The sequence below is a fragment of the Salvelinus namaycush genome, chromosome 1, assembly GCF_016432855.1.
Source record: "Salvelinus namaycush isolate Seneca chromosome 1, SaNama_1.0, whole genome shotgun sequence".
NCBI lineage: Eukaryota > Metazoa > Chordata > Actinopteri > Salmoniformes > Salmonidae > Salvelinus > Salvelinus namaycush.
This window is the reverse complement of record NC_052307.1, coordinates 55,136,841-55,158,118: the sequence shown is the minus strand read 5'-3', so window position 1 is coordinate 55,158,118 and position 21,278 is coordinate 55,136,841. Positions and strand designations below refer to the sequence as shown.

The 21,278-nt window shown below is 45.8% G+C and overlaps 1 protein-coding gene across 1 annotated transcript in view; it reads right to left on the bottom strand.

Annotated features, from left to right (window-relative positions):
• Positions 1 to 233: 233 nt before the first annotated feature.
• Positions 234 to 21,278, bottom strand: part of LOC120055896 (coiled-coil domain-containing protein 102A) — a 70,290-nt gene continuing 49,245 nt past the window's right edge. Inside the window, exons 7-9 of the mRNA XM_039003939.1 lie at positions 15,320 to 15,490; positions 13,884 to 13,987; positions 234 to 1,642 (exon numbers count right to left, since the gene is read on the bottom strand). Coding sequence (XP_038859867.1) covers positions 1,513 to 1,642; positions 13,884 to 13,987; positions 15,320 to 15,490 — 405 coding nt within the window. The 3' untranslated portion in view covers positions 234 to 1,512. The remainder of the gene's footprint in view (positions 1,643 to 13,883; positions 13,988 to 15,319; positions 15,491 to 21,278) is intronic.

The following is a 21,278-nucleotide window of genomic DNA, read 5'->3' as shown; positions in this document are numbered from 1 at the left end:
TTTCATGATTCACCTCCGACCTTGGCCCGAAGGTAATACTGAGCTTCTTTCATGGCACAGTAAGCATTCAAACGCTTACCCCCCCTCCACGCATGTTGAGTTCATGACGGCTCTGATGTTCAGATGACCCTCTGTCAAGATATTACGCAGTCTTACACGTACACACACACACATCTGAGACAATGCTCACGAAGAGAGACAAACAGCGCAAGGTTTATACGTACACTTAACATTTATAGAGCTAAATACAAAAAAAAACACTGTGGTTCACAGTACAGATCAATTATCAAAAACATCAACATAAATAATTTTCATGACCGTTACAAATAACTTGGTCCCCGTAGTAGCAGATGAGTAAGTGGGAGTGATAGCCGATGTCTTATTGCTTTCAGAATGAACTGAACAGAAAAGGCCTGCACACTGAATATGCTCCCAATTACCACATCGTTGACAACGTTTCGATCCATAAGGGTCTTGGCCTGACGAAGATCCTTCCGGATCAAAACCGTGCAGTGTGCAGGCCCTTTTCTGTTCTTTTCTAGTATATACTTAATTAGCCCGGCACCTACGCTTTATTTAAGGATGTGTGTGTTGACCACAAACGTCTCTTTCAGAATGAACAACCCACTAATGTCGAGAAGTTAATACTGTAGGTCTAACGGACCCGTCCTCTACACAAGCACCTTGTCCCTTAGTGGTTACGGTGAGGGGACAAGGGGACATAGAAGTGAAAGGCCTTCATATCCAGTCCCAGTCTCTCCCAAGAATACTGGGAGGATTTAGCTGTCTGACGCTGAGCCCAAAACACTGATGAACTAACGACGACCCCAGGTGCCAGGCGCCGAGCACACACCCATAGCACAGTGACCCGAGGGCTAAACTCCCTTACTGTACTGAACTGTATGTACAGCTAACGACACTAATCCAAACGCATTACATAACATTACCAGAACACTGCTGGAACGTCACAGCTAGGTCAACACCCCTTTCTTGAGTGTTTTTTTTTTTTTATACATCAGGAAGGATACTGTACAACATTCGCTGGGTGAAGTAACTCGGGACGCAAAGAGAAAGGGACGGAAGGGTGAAAGAGGAGGCGTGAGCTTTCGCCTGAGGAGTGCGACAGAGAGCGTTTTTCTTACACCGCGGGTGTTGAAGATATGGGAGCGATAGTAATGACGGTTGAGCTGTAGGCTCAGGCTGTAGTGGCTTGTAACCGCAGTGCACTGTGGGTTGTACTGGAGTGTGGTAGTGTAGTGTACTTTCAGTCGTAGTGTAGCAAGGGCTCCCTCTGGAACCCTGCTGGTAGCGCTGTAGTTCACAGGTGCAGGTGGGGACAGGTGTCCATGGCAACCATGTGCCAGTGTTAGTCTCTAACAGGCTGAGCCAGGTCAATGGAGATGAGTAGCCGTCAAGATCAAATCCGTCCAACTATCAGTCTGTCTGTCTGCGGGACTCGCACGGTGGGAAATGAAGAGGCCCTAAGTCAGAGTCCGTGTGTCCTTCCTTTGTTCATGGGATCTGGATCTGTAGCTCCTCCTCCTCTTCGTCTGGGTCGCTGGGCGGTCCGTCTGGGTTCTCCGGGCTGAACCGAGCTGACCTCATCTTCCCAAACAGGCCCGGGCTCTTCTGCCGCCGCAGTCTAGAACAGAGGAACACAGAGGAGAGGAAGAGTGAGTGGACTTGAGTGAGAAGGCTACTTCAGGTTTTGATCTCGATTTTTCACAACTGGCACTTAAAGGCCCAGCGCTGTCAAAATTCTGTTTTTCCTGTAAAAGTCTGATTATTCCCTCAACAACTAAGGTATAGCTCTTGCAGAAAATCGCTGTGGAGATCTCAACAGTGACCGAGTAAACAAAGGCATGTTTTAGGACTGCGTCGGCTAAACAAACAATGCATAATTCACCATTGCCTAAAAGCCCAGCGCAACGGAGCTGCTTCCGTTGCCAGGTAACACTCAGTTAGTCAGCAATGACCAGTTACTGAGCCACGGCTGCCATACTGGTGATCATATCACCTGGACAACAGTGAAATACTAAGATCATCTCTACAGAGGTAGAGCGGGGGAGAGGAAGAGAGAGGGCGAGAGAGAGAGAGAGAAAGGGAGGGTCTTCTCTCTACAACCCAGGTACATTTTTTGAAATTCAGCAGAAGGTTCCCATCGGACCTAGCTCTAATGAATCACTCTGAGACTCCGAGAAAAGCTTACATTATTTATCAGCCAGCCGTTTGCCGAATTGATCATCATTTTGAGATGATCCATCGCCTTAACTTGGGCCCAAAATCCTACCTGCGTGTTTGCAGTCGGCTCAGTCTGCGCCATAATGACAAAGACAAACAGGTACAAGAGAAAAGCAGACCCAGTTAATTCCTAAAACCAACAAACGCTCTATTTGCTGTCTGTTTCGCTCTCTCTTTACCTTCTCCCGCTCCCTCCTTCTCTCTCTTTTACTTTTACTTTCTCCAACTCCTTCCTTCCTCTGTGTCGCAGCAGGCTCCGTCTATCTGCTGTCACGCTTTATTAGGACACAACAGCTTAACCGTCAGGAAACTTGTGTTTAAGACAATGCCTGTCGTCTGAGTCTGGCCTGGGTAAACGGACCGGCTGTCCAGGTAAATAGAGGATTTATTAGAGATGAGAGGAGGAGCCCAGCCAAGCCCCCAGGCTGTGCAGTTACACTGCTGAACAACTAGAGTTTCTAGACAGTAGCACTTACGAACCTACGGTAGCTAACAACCCTGGGCCAGCCACCACTGTCTGCCTGGGACTGTCTGACTCACTGACTCACTGACTCACTGACTCACTGACTCGCTGACAGACTCGCTGACAGACTCGCTGACAGACTCGCTGACAGACTCGCTGACAGACTCGCTGACAGACTCACTGACAGACTCACTGACAGACTCACTGACAGACTCACTGACAGACTCACTGACAGACTCACTGACTGACTCACTGACTGACTCACTGACTGACTCACTGACTGACTCACTGACTGACTCACTGACTGACTCACTGACTGACTCACTGACTGACTCACTGACTGACTCGCTGACAGACTCAAAATCAAATCAAATCAAATTGTATTGGTCACATACACATGGTTAGCAGATGTTAATGCGAGTGTAGTGAAATGCTTGTGCTTCTAGTTCCGACCCTGCAGTAATATCTAACAAATAATCAAACAATTTCACAACAACTACCTTTTACACATAAGTGTAAAGGAATTAATAAGAATATGTACATATAAATATATGGATGAGCGATGGCCGAACGGCATAGGCAAGATGCAGTAGATGGTATAGAGTACAGTATATACATATGAGATGAGTAATGTAGGGGATAAAAACATTATATAAAGTGGCTAGTGATACATTTATTACATCCAATTTTTAATTATTAAAGTGGCTAGAGATTTGAGTCAGTATGTTGGCAGCAGCCACTAGTGATGGCTGTTTAACAGTCTGATGGCCTTTAGATAGAAGCTGTTTGAAACTGACCTCGCCTTCTGGATGACAGCGGGGTGAACAGGCAGTGGCTCGGGTGGTTGATGCCCTTGATGATCTTTTTGGCCTTCCTGTGACATCGGGTGGTGTAGGTTTCCTGGAGGGCAGGTAGTTTGCCCCAGGTGATGCGTTGTGCAGACCAGATTACCCTCCGGAGAGCCTTACGGTTGTGGGTGGAGCAGTTGCCGTGCCAGGCGGTGATACAGCCCGACAGGATGCTCTTGATTGTGCATCTGTAAAAGTTAGTGAGTGTTTTTGGTGACAAGCCAAATTTCTTCAGCCTCCTGAGGTTGAAGAGGCGCTGTTGCACCTTCTTCACCACGCTGTCTGTGTGGGTGGACCATTTCAGTTGTCCGTGATGTGTACGCCGAGGAACTTAAAACTTTCCACCTTCTCCACTACTGTCCTGCTGATGTGGATAGGGGAGTGCTCCCTCTGCTGTTTCCTGAAGTCCACGATCATCTCCTTTGTTTTGTTGACGTTGAGTGTGAGGTTATTTTCCTGACACCACACTCCGAGGGCCCTCACCTCCTCCCTGTAGGCCATCTTGTTGTTGTTGGTAATCAAGCCTATCACTGTAGTGTCGTCTGTTATCTTGATGATTGAGTTGGAGGTGTGCGTGGCTATGCAGTCATGGGTGAACAGGGAGTGCAGGAGAGGGCTGAGAACACACCCTTGTGGGGCCCCAGTGTTGAGGATCAGCAGGGTGGAGATGTTGTTAAATGTGTTAAATGCTGAGCTGTAATCGATGAACAGCATTCTTACATAGGTATTCCTCTTGTCCAGATGGGTTAGGGCAGTGTGCAGTGTGGTTGCGATTGCGTCGTCTGTTGACCTATTATGGCAGGAGGGTAAATTGGAATGGGTCTAGTGAGTCAGGTAGGGTGAAGGTGATATGATCCTTGACTAGTCTCTCAAAGCACTTCATGATGATGGAAGTGAGTGCTACGGGGCGATAGTTGTTTAGCTCAGTTACCTTAGCTTTCTTGGGAACAAGAAAGCTAAGGTCCCTCTTGAAGCCCTCTTGAAGCATGTGGGAACAGCAGACTGGGATAGGGATTGATTGAATATGTCCGTAAACACACCAGCCAGCTGGTCTGCGCATGCTACGAGGACGCGGCTAGGGATACCGTCCGGGCCGGCAGCATTGCCTGGGTTAACATGTTTAAATGTTTTACTCACGTTGGCTGCAGTGAAGGAGAGCCCGCAGGTTTTGGTGAGCAAAGAAGTTGTTTAGTTTGTCTGGGAGCAAGACATCGGTGTCCGCAACGGGGCTGGTTTTCTTTTTGTAGTCCGTGATTGACTGTAGACCCTGCCACATACATCTTGTGTCTAAGCCGTTGAATTGCGACTCCACTTTGTCTCTATACTGCTGCTTAGCTGGTTTGATTGCCTTGCGGAGGGAATAGCTACACTGTTTGTATTCGGTCATGTTTCCGGTCGCCTTGCCATGATAAAAGCAGTGGTTCGCACTTTCAGTTTTGCGTGAATGCTGCCATCAATCCACGGTTTCTGGTTGGGGAAGGTTTCAATAGTCACCGTGGGTACAACATCACCGATGCACTTGCTAATAAACTCGCTCACCGAATCAGTGTATACATCAATGTTTTTGTCCGATGCTATCCGGAACATATCCCAGTCCACGTGATCGAAGCAATCTTGAAGCGTGGAATCAGATTGGTCGGACCAGCGATGAACAGACCTGAGCATGGGTGTTTCCTGTTTTAGTTTCTGTCTATAGGCTGGGAGCAACAAAATGGAGTCGTGGTCAGATTTGCCGAAAGGAGGGCGAGGGAGGGCTTTGTATGCGTCGCGGAAGTTAGAGTAGCAATGATCCAGAATTTTGCCAGTCCGGGTCGCGCATTCGATATGCTGATAAAATTTAGGGAGCCTTGTTTTCAGATTAACCTTGTTAAAATCCCCAGCTACAATGAATGCAGCCTCAGGATATGTGGTTTCCAGTTTACATGGAGTCCAATGAAGTTCTTTCAGGGTCGTCGAGGTGTCTGCTTGGGGGGGATATACACGGCTGTGATTATAATCAAAGAGAATTCTCTTGGTAGATAATGTGGTCGGCATTTGATTTTAAGGAATTCTAGGTCAGGTGAACAAAATTACTTGAGTCCACTGAGACTCACTGACTAACTCACTAACAGACTCACTGACTGACTCACTGACAGACTCACCGACAGACTCACCGACAGACTCACCGACAGACTCACCGACAGACTCACCGACAGACTCACCGACAGACTCACCGACAGACTCACCGACAGACTCACCGACAGACTCACCGACTGACTCACTGACTGACTCACCGACTGACTCACCGACAGACTCACCGACAGACTCACCGACAGACTCACCGACAGACTCACCGACTGACTCACCGACAGACTCACCGACAGACTCACCGACAGACTCACCGACTGACTCACCGACTGACTCACCGACAGACTCACCGACAGACTCACCGACAGACTCACCGGCTGACTCACTGACTGGCTGACTCACTGACTGGCTGACTCACTGACTGGCTGACTGGCTGACTCACTGACTCATACTGGAGAGCAGGGAATATGTGAGGGTGAGTGAGCTGGCTACAGATAGTGAGATTTACATTATGAGTGAGATTTACATTATGAGCTGTCCAGGTTCATGAGTAAGCAATGTGAGCTGGGGGCGCTAATCAGTCAGTAATGATACTGTGGGACCCATAGTAATACTAGGCATAACAAATAGACACCCCCCCTTTTCATATTATTATTATGGGTAATATCTTTAGACATGTGGCTCATTCACATGGTACTGTAAAGCAGACTAGTATTTTAGGATATAAGATGGTTATTGTGGTTATTACTGAGTAATGCTCAATGTCAGCGGCATAGTTGCAGTCCCCAACGCTCTGGATAACATGAAAACAGCCTAAACAGCCCTGCTAGGGCGAGTAAAATGTGAGGTGTTCTCTTATTTGTGTCTGGATGTAGCTAATGTTAGCCAATTAGCTTGTGTGATTGACTGCCATTGTGACGGTCAGAGCGCTCGCTAGTCCTCGGCCTGAGCATCCAGTGTGCCCTCTGAACACTCCGAGAGGGAAACGCTCTGAATTTACAAACGAACAATCTGGCAATGCTCTGAATTTACGAACGCCCATAGCGCACTCTGGCACTCCAGATTGAATTTACGAACACACCTGAAGTGTCTAGCTAGTAATTTGTTATGCTAACAAGCTAGCACGAGGTTGCATAGCAACAGCATCAACTTCCGGTAGACAGGTGTAGTGCTAGTATCCTCAACTGAAAGGATACCGTTTGTTTACAGTATACTAAAATGAACTAATAGTATATAGTATGTAGTATATTTTCATTAAGCATGTAGTATACAGTATGTTAATATGGGTATTCGAACACAGCTCTAGTGATGATACAGGCAGTATCATACGACATGTATCATCATCTAGTGATGATACATGTCGAATGTTCCGTGTATGTTTTGTGATTTCAGGTGAGCAAAGATGGCCTTAAGTGCATGAAAGTGTTACTACACATGTTAAGTGCATGAAAGTGTTACTACACATGTTAAGTGCATGAAAGTGTTACTACACATGTTAAGTGAATGTATAAACAAGTAAGGGTATCAGGGAGATAAGCGATGCTTGTTTTAAAGTTCTCCAGGCACAGAGAAACACACCTACTGTGTTACTAACCGAGTGGCTAGCTAGCCAACTGGCAAGGTGGTGCGTCGCAGTGAGATATGAAATTAGCCACCTGTAACCTCGAGAATATGTGAATGTGTCCATAGTTTCACTTCTTCACTGTTTAATAATGTGAAAATGTGTTTTCTACACGTGTATGTCCTATAAGAGAACGAGAATGGACATATTTGTGATACAGAGACTATTGCCCATCATCAGAAGGAGACCTAGTGATGATAAAGGCAGCATGTCTGACGTGCCCTGTCTGTCTTGTGATTTAAAAAAAGAAAATGAAATGTTCTAAACTTCTACATGCTAGAAAGTCGGTGACATTATTCAAGTGTGCAACAATACCAGCAATAGAGGGGTGAGTGTGTTCAGTGAGTGTTCAGCGTGTGTTTAGTGAGTGTTCAGTACGAGTTCAGCGTGTGTTCAGTGTGTGTTTAGTGAACGTTCAGTGTGTGTTCAGTCTGAGTGTTCAGCGTTTGTTCAATGTGTTCAGTGTGTGTTCAATGTGAGTGTTTAGTGTGTGTTCAGTGTGTGTTTACTGTGGGTTTAGTGAACATTCACTGTGTGTTCATTGTGTGTTCAGTGTGTTCAATGTGAGTTCAGTGTGTGTTTAGTGAGTGTTCAGTGTAAGATCAGTGTGTATTCAGTGAATGTTTAGTATGAGTTCTGTGAGTGTTCAGTGTTTGTTCAGTGTATTCAGTGTGAGTGTTGAGTGGTCAGTGTGTGTTCAGAGTGTGTGTTTAGTGTGTGTTCAGTGAGGTTTCAATGTGTTCAGTTTGAATGTTCAGTGTTTGTTCAGTGTGTGTTCAGTGAGCGTTCAGTGTGTGTTTAGTGAGTGTTTAAAGTGAGTGTTCAGTGTGAGTGTTCAGTGTGTGTTCAATGTGTGTTTAGTGTGTGTTTAGTGAGCATTCAGTGTGTGTTCAGTGTGAGTTCTCTGTGTGTTCAGTGTGTGTTAAGTGTTTTCAGAGTGTGTTTAGTGTGTGTTTAGTGAGCTTTGAGTGTTTGTTCAGTTTGAGTGTACAGTGTACAGTGTTTGTTCAGTGTGTTCATTGTGAGTGTTCAATGTGTGAGTGTTCAGTGTACGTTCAGTGTCTGTTCAGTGTGTTTAGTGAGCGTTCAGTGTTTGAGCGTTCAGTGTTTGTTCAGTGTGTTCAGTATGAGTTCAGTGTGTGTTCAGTGAGCGTTCAGTGTAAGTGTTGAGCTGTGCCCCATGCAGCGTCCCTTTTGGGAGACAAAGTGACACTAACGTGATACGGTGGCTCTGCGGGGCCACCTCCGATCCCTCACCCGCAGGCTTCAGCGCCTCACTCTGCACATCAAAAGACCCAACACAGCCTCACATAATGAATCCACTCTCTCCTCAATTATGGAGGACCCTGGTCTGAGCTGCAGCTCAAGCAGTAAAGGAAACAGGCGAGAGTTGAACTATTTCTAGAAATGTCCAGGATAGATGGGCGGGCCTGTGCGAAGTGGACCTGCAGTAGTGTGCACTGCCGTGTGTGTTGTGATGACGCACGGCTAGAATGGCTCCAGGGTGAACTGAGCCTCAGTTTAGAAAGAGAAAGAACACAGCTTCCCACACAGCCAGAGATCACTCTCCGTCAAATTCGGTTATTCACCCAGGTAGAGAGAGAGTCAGCCTCTACGGTGTGTTCGCTACAGGGGAAAACTACTGCAGAATATACTATGTTATTTCCAAGAAGCTGTATCTGTGTTAGTGCTGCCCCCCCATTTACTGCTCTCTGTTCTCATCCTCTGTGGTGTAATGCTAGCCTGGTTCCAGGTCTGTTTGTGCTGTCCTGTCAATGTCTGTGGTCATTGACCATATACAGGAGTTAGCAAGACAACGCCAACAGATGTGGAATCAGGCTAGTATGATGGTGCCAGAGGCCTGGGTGGACCCTCTCTGTTCCCCGTGCCACATTACTCTACTGGGGGACTCACTGACAGGAACAGAGATCCTTTTAATGGCGCTAAATTACACATAGTGTTTTGACCACAGTCACCCACTAAACGACTAAAAGCTTTTCCATTGCCCAAACACTTAGCAAGGCCATGTTAAGTTGTGAGACAGTACATCTGGAGGAGAAGGGAGAGAGAGAGAGAGAGAGAGAGAGAGAGAGAGAGAGAGAGAGAGAGAGAGAGAGAGAGAGAGAGAGAGAGAGGCCGCCGTAGGCAGACCTGGCTCTGAGGAGAAGACAGACACTGCCCACAAAATGAGGTGGAAACTGAGCTGCACTTCCTAACCTCCGGCCAAATGTATGACCATATTAGAGACACATATTTCCCTCAGATTACACAGATCCACAAATAATTTGAAAACAAACCCAATTTTGATTAACTTCCATATCTACTGGGTGAAACATCACATTGTGCCATCACAGCAGCAAGATTCGTGACCTGTTGCCACAAGAAAAGGGCAACCAGTGAATAACATTGTTGTCACGCCCTGACCTTAGAGAGACGTTTTATTTCTCTATTTGGTTAGGTCAGGGTGTGATTTGGCGTGGGCATTCTATGTTGTCTATTTCTTTGTTTTTGGCCGAGTATGGTTCCCAATCAGAGGCAGCTGTCTATCGTTGTCTCTGATTGGGAACCATACTTAGGCAGCCCTTTTTCCCACTCCAGTGCGCCTCCACGGCCCAGTGCGTCCCGTGCCAGCTCTCCACACTCACGAGCTAAAGTGGGTATCCAGCCAGGATGTGTTCTGGCAGCTCCCCGCACCAGGCTTCCAGTACGTCTCCTCAGTCTGGTGAGACCTGTTCCGGCTCCACGTACGAAGCCTCCAGTGATGATCCATGGTCCGAAGCCTCCAGTGATGATCCATGGCACGAAGCCTCCAGTGAGGATCCATGGCCCGGAGCCTGTAGTGATGATCCATGGCAAGGAGCCTGCAGCTACGGTCCCCAGTCCGGAGCCTGCAGCTACGGTCCCCAGTCCGGAGCCTGCAGCGACGGTCCCCAGTCCGGAGCCTGCAGCGACGGTCCCCAGTCCGGAGCCTCCAGCGACGGTCCCCAGTCCGGAGCCTCCAGCGACGGTCCCCAGTCCCCAGTCCGGGGTCTCCAGCGACAGTCCCCAGTCCCCAGTCCGGGGTCTCCAGCGACAGTCCCCAGTCCAGAGTCTCCAGCGACAGTCCCCAGTCCAGAGTCTCCAGCGACGGTCCTCAGTTCAGAGTCTCCAGCGACGGTCTGCAGTCCAGAGTCTCCAGCGACAGTCCCCAGTCCAGAGTCTCCAGCAACGGTCTGCAGTCCAGAGCCTCCGGCGACGATCTGCAGTCCGGAGCCTCCGGCGACGATCTGCAGTCCGGAGCCTCCAGCGGTGGTTTCCAGTTCAGAGCCTCCGGCGATGATCCACGGTCCGGTTCCTCCGACAACGATTCACGGTCCGGTTCCACAGAAGCGGAGGGATCAGCGTAGGGAGCGGGGGCTACGTCCCGAACCGGAGCCGCCACCGAGGGTAGATGCCCACCTGGACCCTCCCCTATAGGTTTTGGTTTGCGGCCGGGAGTCCGCACCTTTGGGGGGGTACTGTCACGCCCTGACCTTAGAGCTGCACCTTGGTCTCATTCCGACGACAGCCGTAACAATTGTAAATACAACCCATATTTATGTTTATTTATTTTCCCTTTTGTACTTAAACTATTTGCACATTGTTAGAACACTGTATATAGACATAATATGACATTTGAAATGTCTTTATTCTTTTTGAACGTCTGTGAGTGTAATGTTTATTGTTAATTTTGATTGTTTATTTCACTTTTGTTTATTATCTACTTCACTTGCTTTGGCAATGTTAACATATGTTTCCCATGCCAATTAAGCCCTTGAATTTAATTTCATTTAATTGAGAGGGGTTTGGTGGGGGGGATAGAGAAACGATACCCACTGGGCAAAATGAAATGTGATTTGTAAAAGTCATCAGCGTAAGGGAATTTCGTCTTTTTTTCACGCAACTTTGAACTTAAATCCAATGGCTTGAAACGTTTTGTTGATTTCACGTTGAATTCACTGTAGCTGACAACTCAACCGAAATAAAATCAAAACTAGACGATTAAATTACGTCTGTGCCCAGTGGGTAGTCCATATTTTCATGCTGCTACTATAATTAATTGATCAAACTCAGGCCCAATTTCTTTCCACAACATTTCCGACAACAAAACCTCCGCAACAAACGCACGAATGCAAATCAATCTAATCTATAAAAGCCAAACAGCCTTGCTAAACTGGCTAATTTGTTATTTCTGTCTGTTCACAGCTGGTACAATATCAAATAGCAATGTGACACACTCTGTGGGAATATACAGTATAAAGGCTATATGATAGACTGAAAGGAGAGAAATCAAGGTTAGAAAGATCTCAAATGTCAATACAATTCTAAGCCCTTTAAATCTATAAATGAAACCAACATTTTTCTCCCCTCCCTCACTTTCCCTCTCTTTTCTAATCCTCCATCTCTTCTGCGTTGTAATCTACCTCTCGGATCATGTTAAACCCACTGGCGCGGCTCCTCAGAAAACACACAGGTTGGGAGGAGGAGAACCTGCTGTCAACATCCGCAGCTCCAAATTTGGGGGCTGTGCGTGTTAAGCCTGTCACTGTTCAGCCAGAGTCGTGCTAATAACGCTGTTGCTTTAACCACCTGCGTCCCATTTTGAAGTCTGAATTGGCCCCCTGATTGAGCTAAACAGACAAGGCTGCTACAGTGACGGGAAATCAATAGAAAAGAACATGCTTCCTTTGATCCACTTTCTACCTGCCTTCAGAGTGCCGGCTATTTAACAGAGATCTGAACGTCCTGCCGGTCCACCAAGAATGCCACAACACACAAAGAAAAACACCCCTTCTTACCACATGCACATGCATTACCATCACATGCACACATTTCCCTGAACAGTTCTTGTGGACCATTAAGCTGTCAGTCTTCAGACCAAAGAGGTATACTACAAAGCAGGATCAATGAGTTAGCCAGCTAACTTCGATAAACAACCATGAATAGCTATGGTTAATCAAGAAAGCTAAACTTAGATATGTGTTTTTGGTTGTTGAGTCATTTAGACCATGCCCATTTAAAGCTTATTTTCCCCCAAAAATGTAAAGTTATTTCGGGAATATTAATGGCTAACTCATTGATTCTGCTTTGTGGAATAGGCCTACACCTCAGCCTTAGTAGTGGCTAGTTGTTTATGCCCAGTGTGATTGGAGCGGTCCAGTATCACAAAACCTCACATGACATCACTACAACTCCGGATCAGGACCTTTCTGTTTTAACAACGTTCTGACAGCGTCATGGCGACAGCATTACAATAACGCCCCCCATTGTTAGAGACCTTTCTCATGGTGGCTAGCTTTGTCTGTCTGTCTGCCTGTATGTCTCTCTGTTGTGTTCACCTCTTATCTCCCTCTCCATGTCTCCCAGGCCATTATAGCCACACGCTTCAGCACCCCGCCATCTGCATCTCACCCCTGACCATAGGCCTGTTAACAAACCCGGGGGCAAAAGGTCATGTGTGTATGGGCTATGTGGAGTATGTTTGTATGTGTGTGTGTGTGTGTGTGTGTGTGTGTGTGTGTGTGTGTGTGTGTGTGTGTGTGTGTGTGTGTGTGTGTGTGTGTGTGTGTGTGTGTGTGTGTGGCATTGAGCGTGTGTGCACAGGATTAGATGATCCACAGAGAATTGATTGATAAATCAATGTGAAGAATGGACTTTTAACAAGCTACAGTAAAACAAGCATTTGGTAAGCTGGGCCCCTAACCACCCCTCCCCCACCACACACACACACGCAAACACACACACACACACACACATACACACACACACACAGTACTGGCTGTCCCAGAATGCAACAGAGGTTTTCCCGGATCACCTGGCCTGGTCTGCTGTATTGATTTAGACATTAGCTTTATGATCATAGACTGGGCTGGAGCTGGGAGACCACTAAACTATTTTATATCTCAGACAGACAGGCTGGGATGTGGTGGGAACTATTCCCCTGCTTAAAGGGATAGTGCGACATTTTAGCAATTCCTTTTTCAACTTCCCTAGAGTCAGATGAAGTCATGGATGCTATTTTATGTCTCTGCGTGCAGTTTGGTCGTTTCTGGAGCCATTGCTAACTAGTGTTGGTGCAATCACTGGAAGCATATAGGAACAGAGAGCATGCTAGTTCATCCGACTGGGTGAGGAGAAAAAGGGGCTTTATTGCCAAAAATTTCACACTATCCCTTTAACGAACCAAGGGGAGAGAGAGTGTGAGAGCGATCAAAGAAAGCATGACATTTGGTTGGAAAAGATGGGAGAGAAAGAAATTACAGAAAGAGAGAGAGGAGTGATAGGATAGTAAAATACACTTGGGAGAGGTAGTGTACAACCACTAAATCTCAAAATCCATTATCCATGAATATTACATTTTTTAGAACCATTAATATCCCCACTCCTATCCAGCTACGACCCGTGCATTAGGGTTAATGTGGTTTGAGCAAGTTCATCCACGTACAGGACAGTGTTATACTAGGAGCCTGGTGGGGCCTAACTCCCTCACTGTTCCAGGTCTGTCAGGGCTCCATAAGGCCGTGTGTGTGTGTGTGTGTGTGTGTGTGTGTGTGTGTGTGTGTGTGTGTGTGTGTGTGTGTGTGTGTGTGTGTGTATGTGTGATGTGTGAGAGAATCAGTCGTACCGGGACTGCAGATGTTCCAGTTGGACCTGGAGGTTCTCTGACTGCTCCACCTGCTCATCCAGAGACCGCTGTAGCTTCCTGGTCTGGTTATGGGCCTCATCCAGCTGGGAGGGAGGGAGTGGGGGGGCAGAGAGGGAGGGAAAGGGGGAGAGAGGGAGGGCGGGATGGAGGAAGAGAGGGAGGGAGGGAGGTAGGGGAGGGAGGAGAAAGTGTGAGAGAGAAATCGGTCATTGCAAATCACGGTCACACCGGACTACAAATCCCAGAATCAGTATTCTGCATTGAATACTTTGGATCAAAATCCTAAATACCCAACACTGACAGTATGTACTGTATCTACACTGTCCTCTGCAATTGTTGGGACAGTGAAGCGTTTCTTCTTCTTTTGACTCTTGTGGTGGTTCATTTCTTTACTATCAAATGAGGAGAGACAAACTTATCAGACAAGTCCGAGTTATACTTCAACTAAATATTTATTCACTTATTAATAAGGGAGCAGGTCAATACAACACAAACATATATAAAGTGAATCGATTGAGTGCTCTACGCTAATGATGGCTGGTCGACGAATCGCCCTCAGATGATTCGTTGAGAGCCCCGAGACAAAGATATTTTATAGAAACATTAACTCATGGTATGGAATGCGGTCTCTTTAGGTTTTATCACCCAAAAGACATCGTTAATCTTCTGTCAGTGTTAAATCTCCCAGAGGCCCCTCCTCAGTAGAACACACACAGAGTGTTCTAACAACCCCTTATTCTGTTGCATAAAACAACCGTTTGATGCAATCACAGCATTATAACATAATCTTGTGATTTCTGTTCCGACATTCTATACTCCAAAAGTTAGGATTTGAAATCAAACAATGACTATGAAGTTAAAGTGCAGACTGTCAGCTTTAATTTGAGGGTATTTCCATTCATATCGGGTGAACCGCTTCGAAATTACAGGACTTTTGCTTCATATTCCCCCCAATTAAGGGGAGCAAAAGTATTGGGACAAATTCACTTATATTTATATTAAAATTGCAAAAAGTGAAGTATTTGGTCCCATATTCATAGCACGCACTGACTACATCATGCTCGTGTCTCTACAAATCATGTTTTTTTTTTGGTTGTGTTTTAGATTATTTTGTGCAAATACAAAATGAATGATAAATAATATATTGGTCCCAAAACTTTTACCTCCCCTAAAATGGGGGGACTATGTAGAAAAAGTGCTGTAATTTCTAAACGGTCCAACAGATATGGGTCAGAATACCCTCAAATTAAAGCTGACAGTCTGAACTTTAACCTCAAAGGGATTGTTTGATGTAAACTCCAACGTTTTGAAGTATAGAGCCGAAATAACAAAAAGTGCTTCATTCTCCCAATAATTACGGAGGCAACTGTATATGTACCCATGTATAAGTGGATGTGGTGTGTGTTGGTGCTCACCTCGTCCTCCGCCTGACCCAGTTCTTTCTTCAGCTCCTCCACCCTCAGCCTCAGCTTCTTCACCTCTGTCTCGTGCTGCTCCACCCGCCGGTTGGCGTGGGCCAGCTCGGCCATCTTGTCCTGGTACTGCTTCTTCACCTTGGAGTGGATGTGGCGCATGTCTGCCAACTCCTGAGGAGCAGAGGGGTCGGGTCAGTCCGCTAGTCTGTTAGAGTGGATTTAAAAACGGGCCTCGGGCCAGTTAAGTACCGGCGCTTAAATGTCAATTTCAGTTACAAGCATGTCGGATGGGTGTCGGATAGGTGTCGGATGGGTGTCGGATGGGTGTCGGATGGGTGTCGGATGGGTGTCGGATAGGTGTCGGATGGGTGTCGGATGGGTGTCGGATGGGTGTCGGATAGGTGTCGGATGGGTGTCGGATAGGTGTCGGAAGAGTGTCGGATGCCGTTGGGTCAAATTAGAGTACATTCCCTAGTAGCAGATCCTCCAAGAGATTCCTTGTGAGTTGAGTGAGTTTCTCTGGTCTTTGTTCTGCTAGACGTCACCGCTACTGTTCGTAGCATTGAGGATCTGATCAATAATGGAAGCGCTTCGTTAGGAGCACTTTTATCACATTCCCACAATAGAGAAGCACAGACTCCCATTGGAAGTAAACATACTATACCAGGAAAAGCTTATGCCGAGCTGAGCGCTTACAAACCATTACCCATACGGCGAGAATAAAGAAAACAAAGAAAACAGAAAGAAAACCTTGAACCACTTGAACTGGTCTGACCACCTGTACTGACCACCTGCACTTGACTCTTCACGCCATAGCACAGATGCACTCACTCACGCACGCACACACCCACCCACCCACCAACACACCCACCCACACACACACACGCACGCACGCACACACCCACCCACCCACCAACACACACACACACCCACCCACACCCACACCCACACCCACACACACACACACACACACATTCACACATACAGTTGAAGTCAGAAGTTTACATACACCTTAGCCAAAAACATTTAAACTCAGTTTTTCACAATTGCTGACATTTAATCCTAGTAAAAATTCCCTGGCTTAGGTCAGTTAGGATCACCACTATATTTTAAGAATGTGAAATGTCAGAATAATAGTAGAGAGAATGATTAATTTCAGCTTTTGTTTCTTTCATCACATTCCCAGTGGGTCAGAAGTTTACATACACTCAATTAGTATTTGGTAGCATTGCCTTTAAATTGTTTAACTTGGGTCAAACGTTTCGGGTAGCCTTCCACAAGCTTCCCACAATAAGTTGGGTAAATTTGGTCCCATTCCTCCTGACAGAGCTGGTGTAACTGAATCGGGTTTGTAGGCCTCCTTGCTCGCACACGCTTTTTCAGTTCTGCCCACACATTTTCTATAGGATTGAGGTCAGGGCTTTGTGATGGCCCCCCGATGCCTTGACTTTGTTGTCCTTAAGCCATTTTGGCACACCTTTGGAAGTATGCTTGGGGTCATTGTGTCACGACTTCCGCCGAAGTCGGCCCTTCTCCTTGTTCGGGTGGTGTTCGGCGGTCGACGTCACCGGCTTTCTAGTCACCATCGATCCATTTTTCAGTTTCGTTTTGTCTGTATTATTACACACCTGGTTTCAATTCCCCCCATCATGTTCCCTATTTAATCCTCTGGCTTTCATTTCTGTTTTGTCCGTGATTGTTTGTGCATTAGTGGTTGTGGTTTATACGTGTATGTATTTGATTATTTCCATTTGTGGAATTTTGCCTTATTTTTGAGTAAAACACTGTGGTTTCGCTCAACACCTGTGTCCTGCGCTTGACTCCGAATATTCTCCGCACACAACCCTGACACATTGTCCATTTGGAAGACCCATTTGCGACCAAGCTTTAACTTCCTGACTGATGTCTTGAGACGTTGCTTCAATATATCCACATAATTTTCCTTCCACATGATGCCATCTATTTTGTGAAGTGCACCTGTCCCTCCTGCAGCAAAGCACCCCCACAACCTGGAATTGTGATACAGTGAATTATAAGTGAAATAATCTGTCTGTAAACAATTGTTGGAAAAAGTACTTGTGTCATGCATAAAGTAGATGTCCTAACCGACTTGCCAAAACTATAGTTTGTTAACAAGAAATTTGTGGAGTGGTTGAAAAATTTGTTTTAATGACTCCAACCTAATAGTATATAAACTTCCGACTTCAACTGTACATTCATGCTACACATCACAACTGCTGCTACCAGACTCCTATTATGATGGCTAAATACTGGACCGTTTAAACACTTGCCCCACAATCCCCGCTTCCCCAAAATATGTAAATATTGGACGATAAATTGTGCCCTCCTATATTATACTTATGCTAAAATGTCTATTCTATTCTACTGAGCCATTTACTTTATGTTCGTATTCTTAACTTTTACTATTTCTTATTGTTGTTGCATTGTTGAAAAGGAACCTGCAAGTAACAACCTGTATCCTGCCCATCAGACTAATAAAAACGTGAAACTTGAAGAAGAAAAGACAACCACCAAGAAAACCATGTTCACAGATCTCAGATGAGTTGAGCGTGTTCCCCATTTCTCTGCTTTTTGCATTGAGCAGTGTGCAACCTCCACTTAATCATCGCCGTCATCGTTAACATCAATTGAGTTCCCCCGAGGACTCTCCTGTATGATCAGGGCAGAACAGCATGTACTACTGTTTTATAAGGCCAGAGAAATCAAACAGGAGTGAGTGAGGGGACACAAGAAAGGGTGGGAAAGCGGGAAGGAGGAAGGGAAGTAAGGAGAAAGGATCAAAGGAGAGAGAGAGAGAGCGAGAGAGAGAGCGAGAGAGAGAGCGAGAGAGAGAGCGAGAGAGAGAGCGAGAGAGAGAGCGAGAGAGCGAGAGAGAGAGAGAGAGCGAGAGAGAGAGCCCTAGCTGCATATCGAAGCATTCGAGCAGCCCTGGCTAGATGAGCTGTCCTACTGAAACAGACGAGCCACGGGTATCGATTCAGTGCTCCAGCCCTCCACTTAACAGAAAGGGACAAAACACAACTGAAATAAAATAACATAGGTAGGAAGTTGAAGTTTGCGGTTGAGGTGATAAACTGCGTAAGCAATGCCTCAGTCCACCACTGGCAGTGTGATATGTGTCACGCCCTGACTATAGAGAGCCTGTTATTCTCTATGTTGGTTAGGTCGGGGTGTGAATAGGGTGGGTCATCTAGGTAATTATATATCTATGTTGGCCTGGTATGATTCCCAATCAGAGGCAGCTGTTTATCGTTGTCTCTGATTGGGGATCATATTTAGGCAGCCATTTCCCCTTCGTGCTTTGTGGGATCTTGTCGAGGTATAGTTGCCTGTGTGCACTACTCTGAGCTTCACGTTTCGTTTGTTCACTTTATTGTTTTGTTATTTGAGTTTTCTCTTCCTAATAAAAAGGATGGAAACATACCACGCTGCATTTATGTCCACTCCTTATGACGATAGTGGCAATATGACTACTACGTACGCCCAATCGATGTAGGGCCAAGTCAGAAAATAACTTTCCCAAACGTATTCTTTCCTACATCTAAGAATCATTGACGCCTTTAAATCAAAATGATAATCCACCACCGACACATTCATAAATGTGTTGTTTTTTAAAAAAGTTAAATGCATCGCATGCATGTGACCAATAGGGCCTGACCTATAGCATATCATAATAATCATATAAATAAAATCATGTGACAGCGAAATGGATGCAGATGACGTGACAAATGAACTCGAAACGGGGGAATGTTTGGTTGCTCGGGACGCGAAGGGGAAGTCAGATGTGTGGAATACATTAGACTAGTTCAAATCAAATCAAACTGTATTGGTGACATACACAGGGTTAGCAGATGTTAATGCGAGTGTAACGAAATGCATGTGCTTCTAGTTCCAGCAGTGCAGTGATATCTAACAAGTAATCTAACAATTCCCCAACAACTACCTAATACACACAAATCTAAAGGGGTGAATGAGAATATGTACATATAAGTATATGGATGAGCGATGACCGAGCGGCATAGGCAAGGTGCAGTAGATGGTATAAAATACAGCATATACATGTGATATGAGTAATGTAAGATATGTAAACATTATTAAAGTGGCATTATTTAAAGTGGCATTGTTCAAAGTGACTAGTGATCCATTTATTAAAGTGTCCAGTGATTGGGTCTCAACGTAGGCAGCAGCCTCTCTGAGTTAGTGATTGCTGTTTAGCAGTTTGATGGCCTTGAGATAGAAGTCGTGGAAAAAACTTTTTTTTTGTTGCTACTGCTTGGCTAAAGAAATCTAGGTCGACCAACAGTCTATCGACTAAACATTAGAACAGTCGACTAAATGGGGCCTGCCCTACTCTCTAACCATACTGTCACAGAAAACTCACATAGGTAGAACCAGAGAAGTGGAAGATGGGAGGAATAGTCAGGGAGGCCATGGACACACAACAGGGGAAATACATCCAATGCCACCCCACTGGTCTCAGCGGGCCGATTGAGTCCTTGATTAAAGGTGAATTATTGATGTGTTTCTGCGGCTTTCGTGTGTTCTGTCAGGCTGGATATGGCTCCCACAGTGACTGCCCCCTGACCTGTACACTAGCTCACACACAGAGACACTTTAAATAACACACAGCTAGGTTAGAGTGACAACAGAGAGGCTAAAGTGCTGTGTACAGGAGAAGAGAGAGAAAGGGAGAGAAAGAGAGAAATAGAGAGAGAGAAAGAGAGAGAGGGAGAGAGAGAGAAAGAGAGAGAGAGAGAGAGAGAGAGGGAGAGAAAGAGAGAGAGAGATTAGAGGGAGCACATGGTTCATGAATAATTCAATGTGATAATCAAGTGTCCAGACTGTGTGAAAACACATGCATGATGTGGCTCCCACAACTCCCAGTATTGCCAAGACTAGGACTGGATGAGGGGATACACACACACAAGAACGTGAACACACACACAAAAAAAAACTTGAATCCCCAGACCACCTGGAAAGAAAATGTTCCTTGACTCTTTGTTTCTAGGTCACATCAAATCGAGGACATGGCCTACTTCTAGAGCCTCGTCTGGGAGTCCCAGTATAAAATACAGTTAACCCTGGTGCATGACTACCAATGCATGACTCGAGGATGACTCACTACTTACTGTCCATTGTATGTTTATTTTGTTGTTGATGCTGATTTTCATTTCTAACACAACCCCACCCGCGATTATTGTTTTTACTGAATGTCGTTGCGTTGACAATCTTGATCATTTTTTTTGTTGAGGATGCTAACATGCTGACCAGACCGGACACGTCGCGTGCGCGAGCGTCGCAAAATACATTTAGAAATCCATGTTATTCAATTATTGCACCCACACTGCTTGCGCGCGCCAACAAGCGTCTGCGACACCAAGGGCTAAAATAGATGTCGTTCCTATTTCTGACACAGATCGCGCTGCAAGTCCTGCCTCTCCCATCTCCTCATTGGTTTATAGAAGCAGGTACCCACATGCCATCTCCTCATTGGTTATACCCACGTGGGTGATAGAAAGACGAACTGTTTTGCTGGTAGTCGTGGTAACACAATGAAAGTTTAGATGCGATCACCATATAATTTAAACGATGAAAAAGCCTGGAAGGAGGAGAGATGACTAGAAACGATTCGGTTGGCCGTTTTATGTGTGGATTAATTGTCGGAGTAGAGATCCTTGTGCATTTCAGGTAGAATAACAACTCAATGTTAATATCCCAGGACAAATTAGCTAGCAACAGCAAGCTAGCTAAATAGGACAAATTAACGTTAGCTAGCAAGCGCAAGCTAACTAGCTAAATTGCCATACATGTTTAATGCTTTTCGACCTGTCCCAAAATTAATGTCATTGGTTCAGAGTTTGTTTTGATATTTTAACCTGCGTGTCGTGATCGCGTTTGGTGTGGGGGGGGCAAAATAAATTTATGCACGATAGCGCAC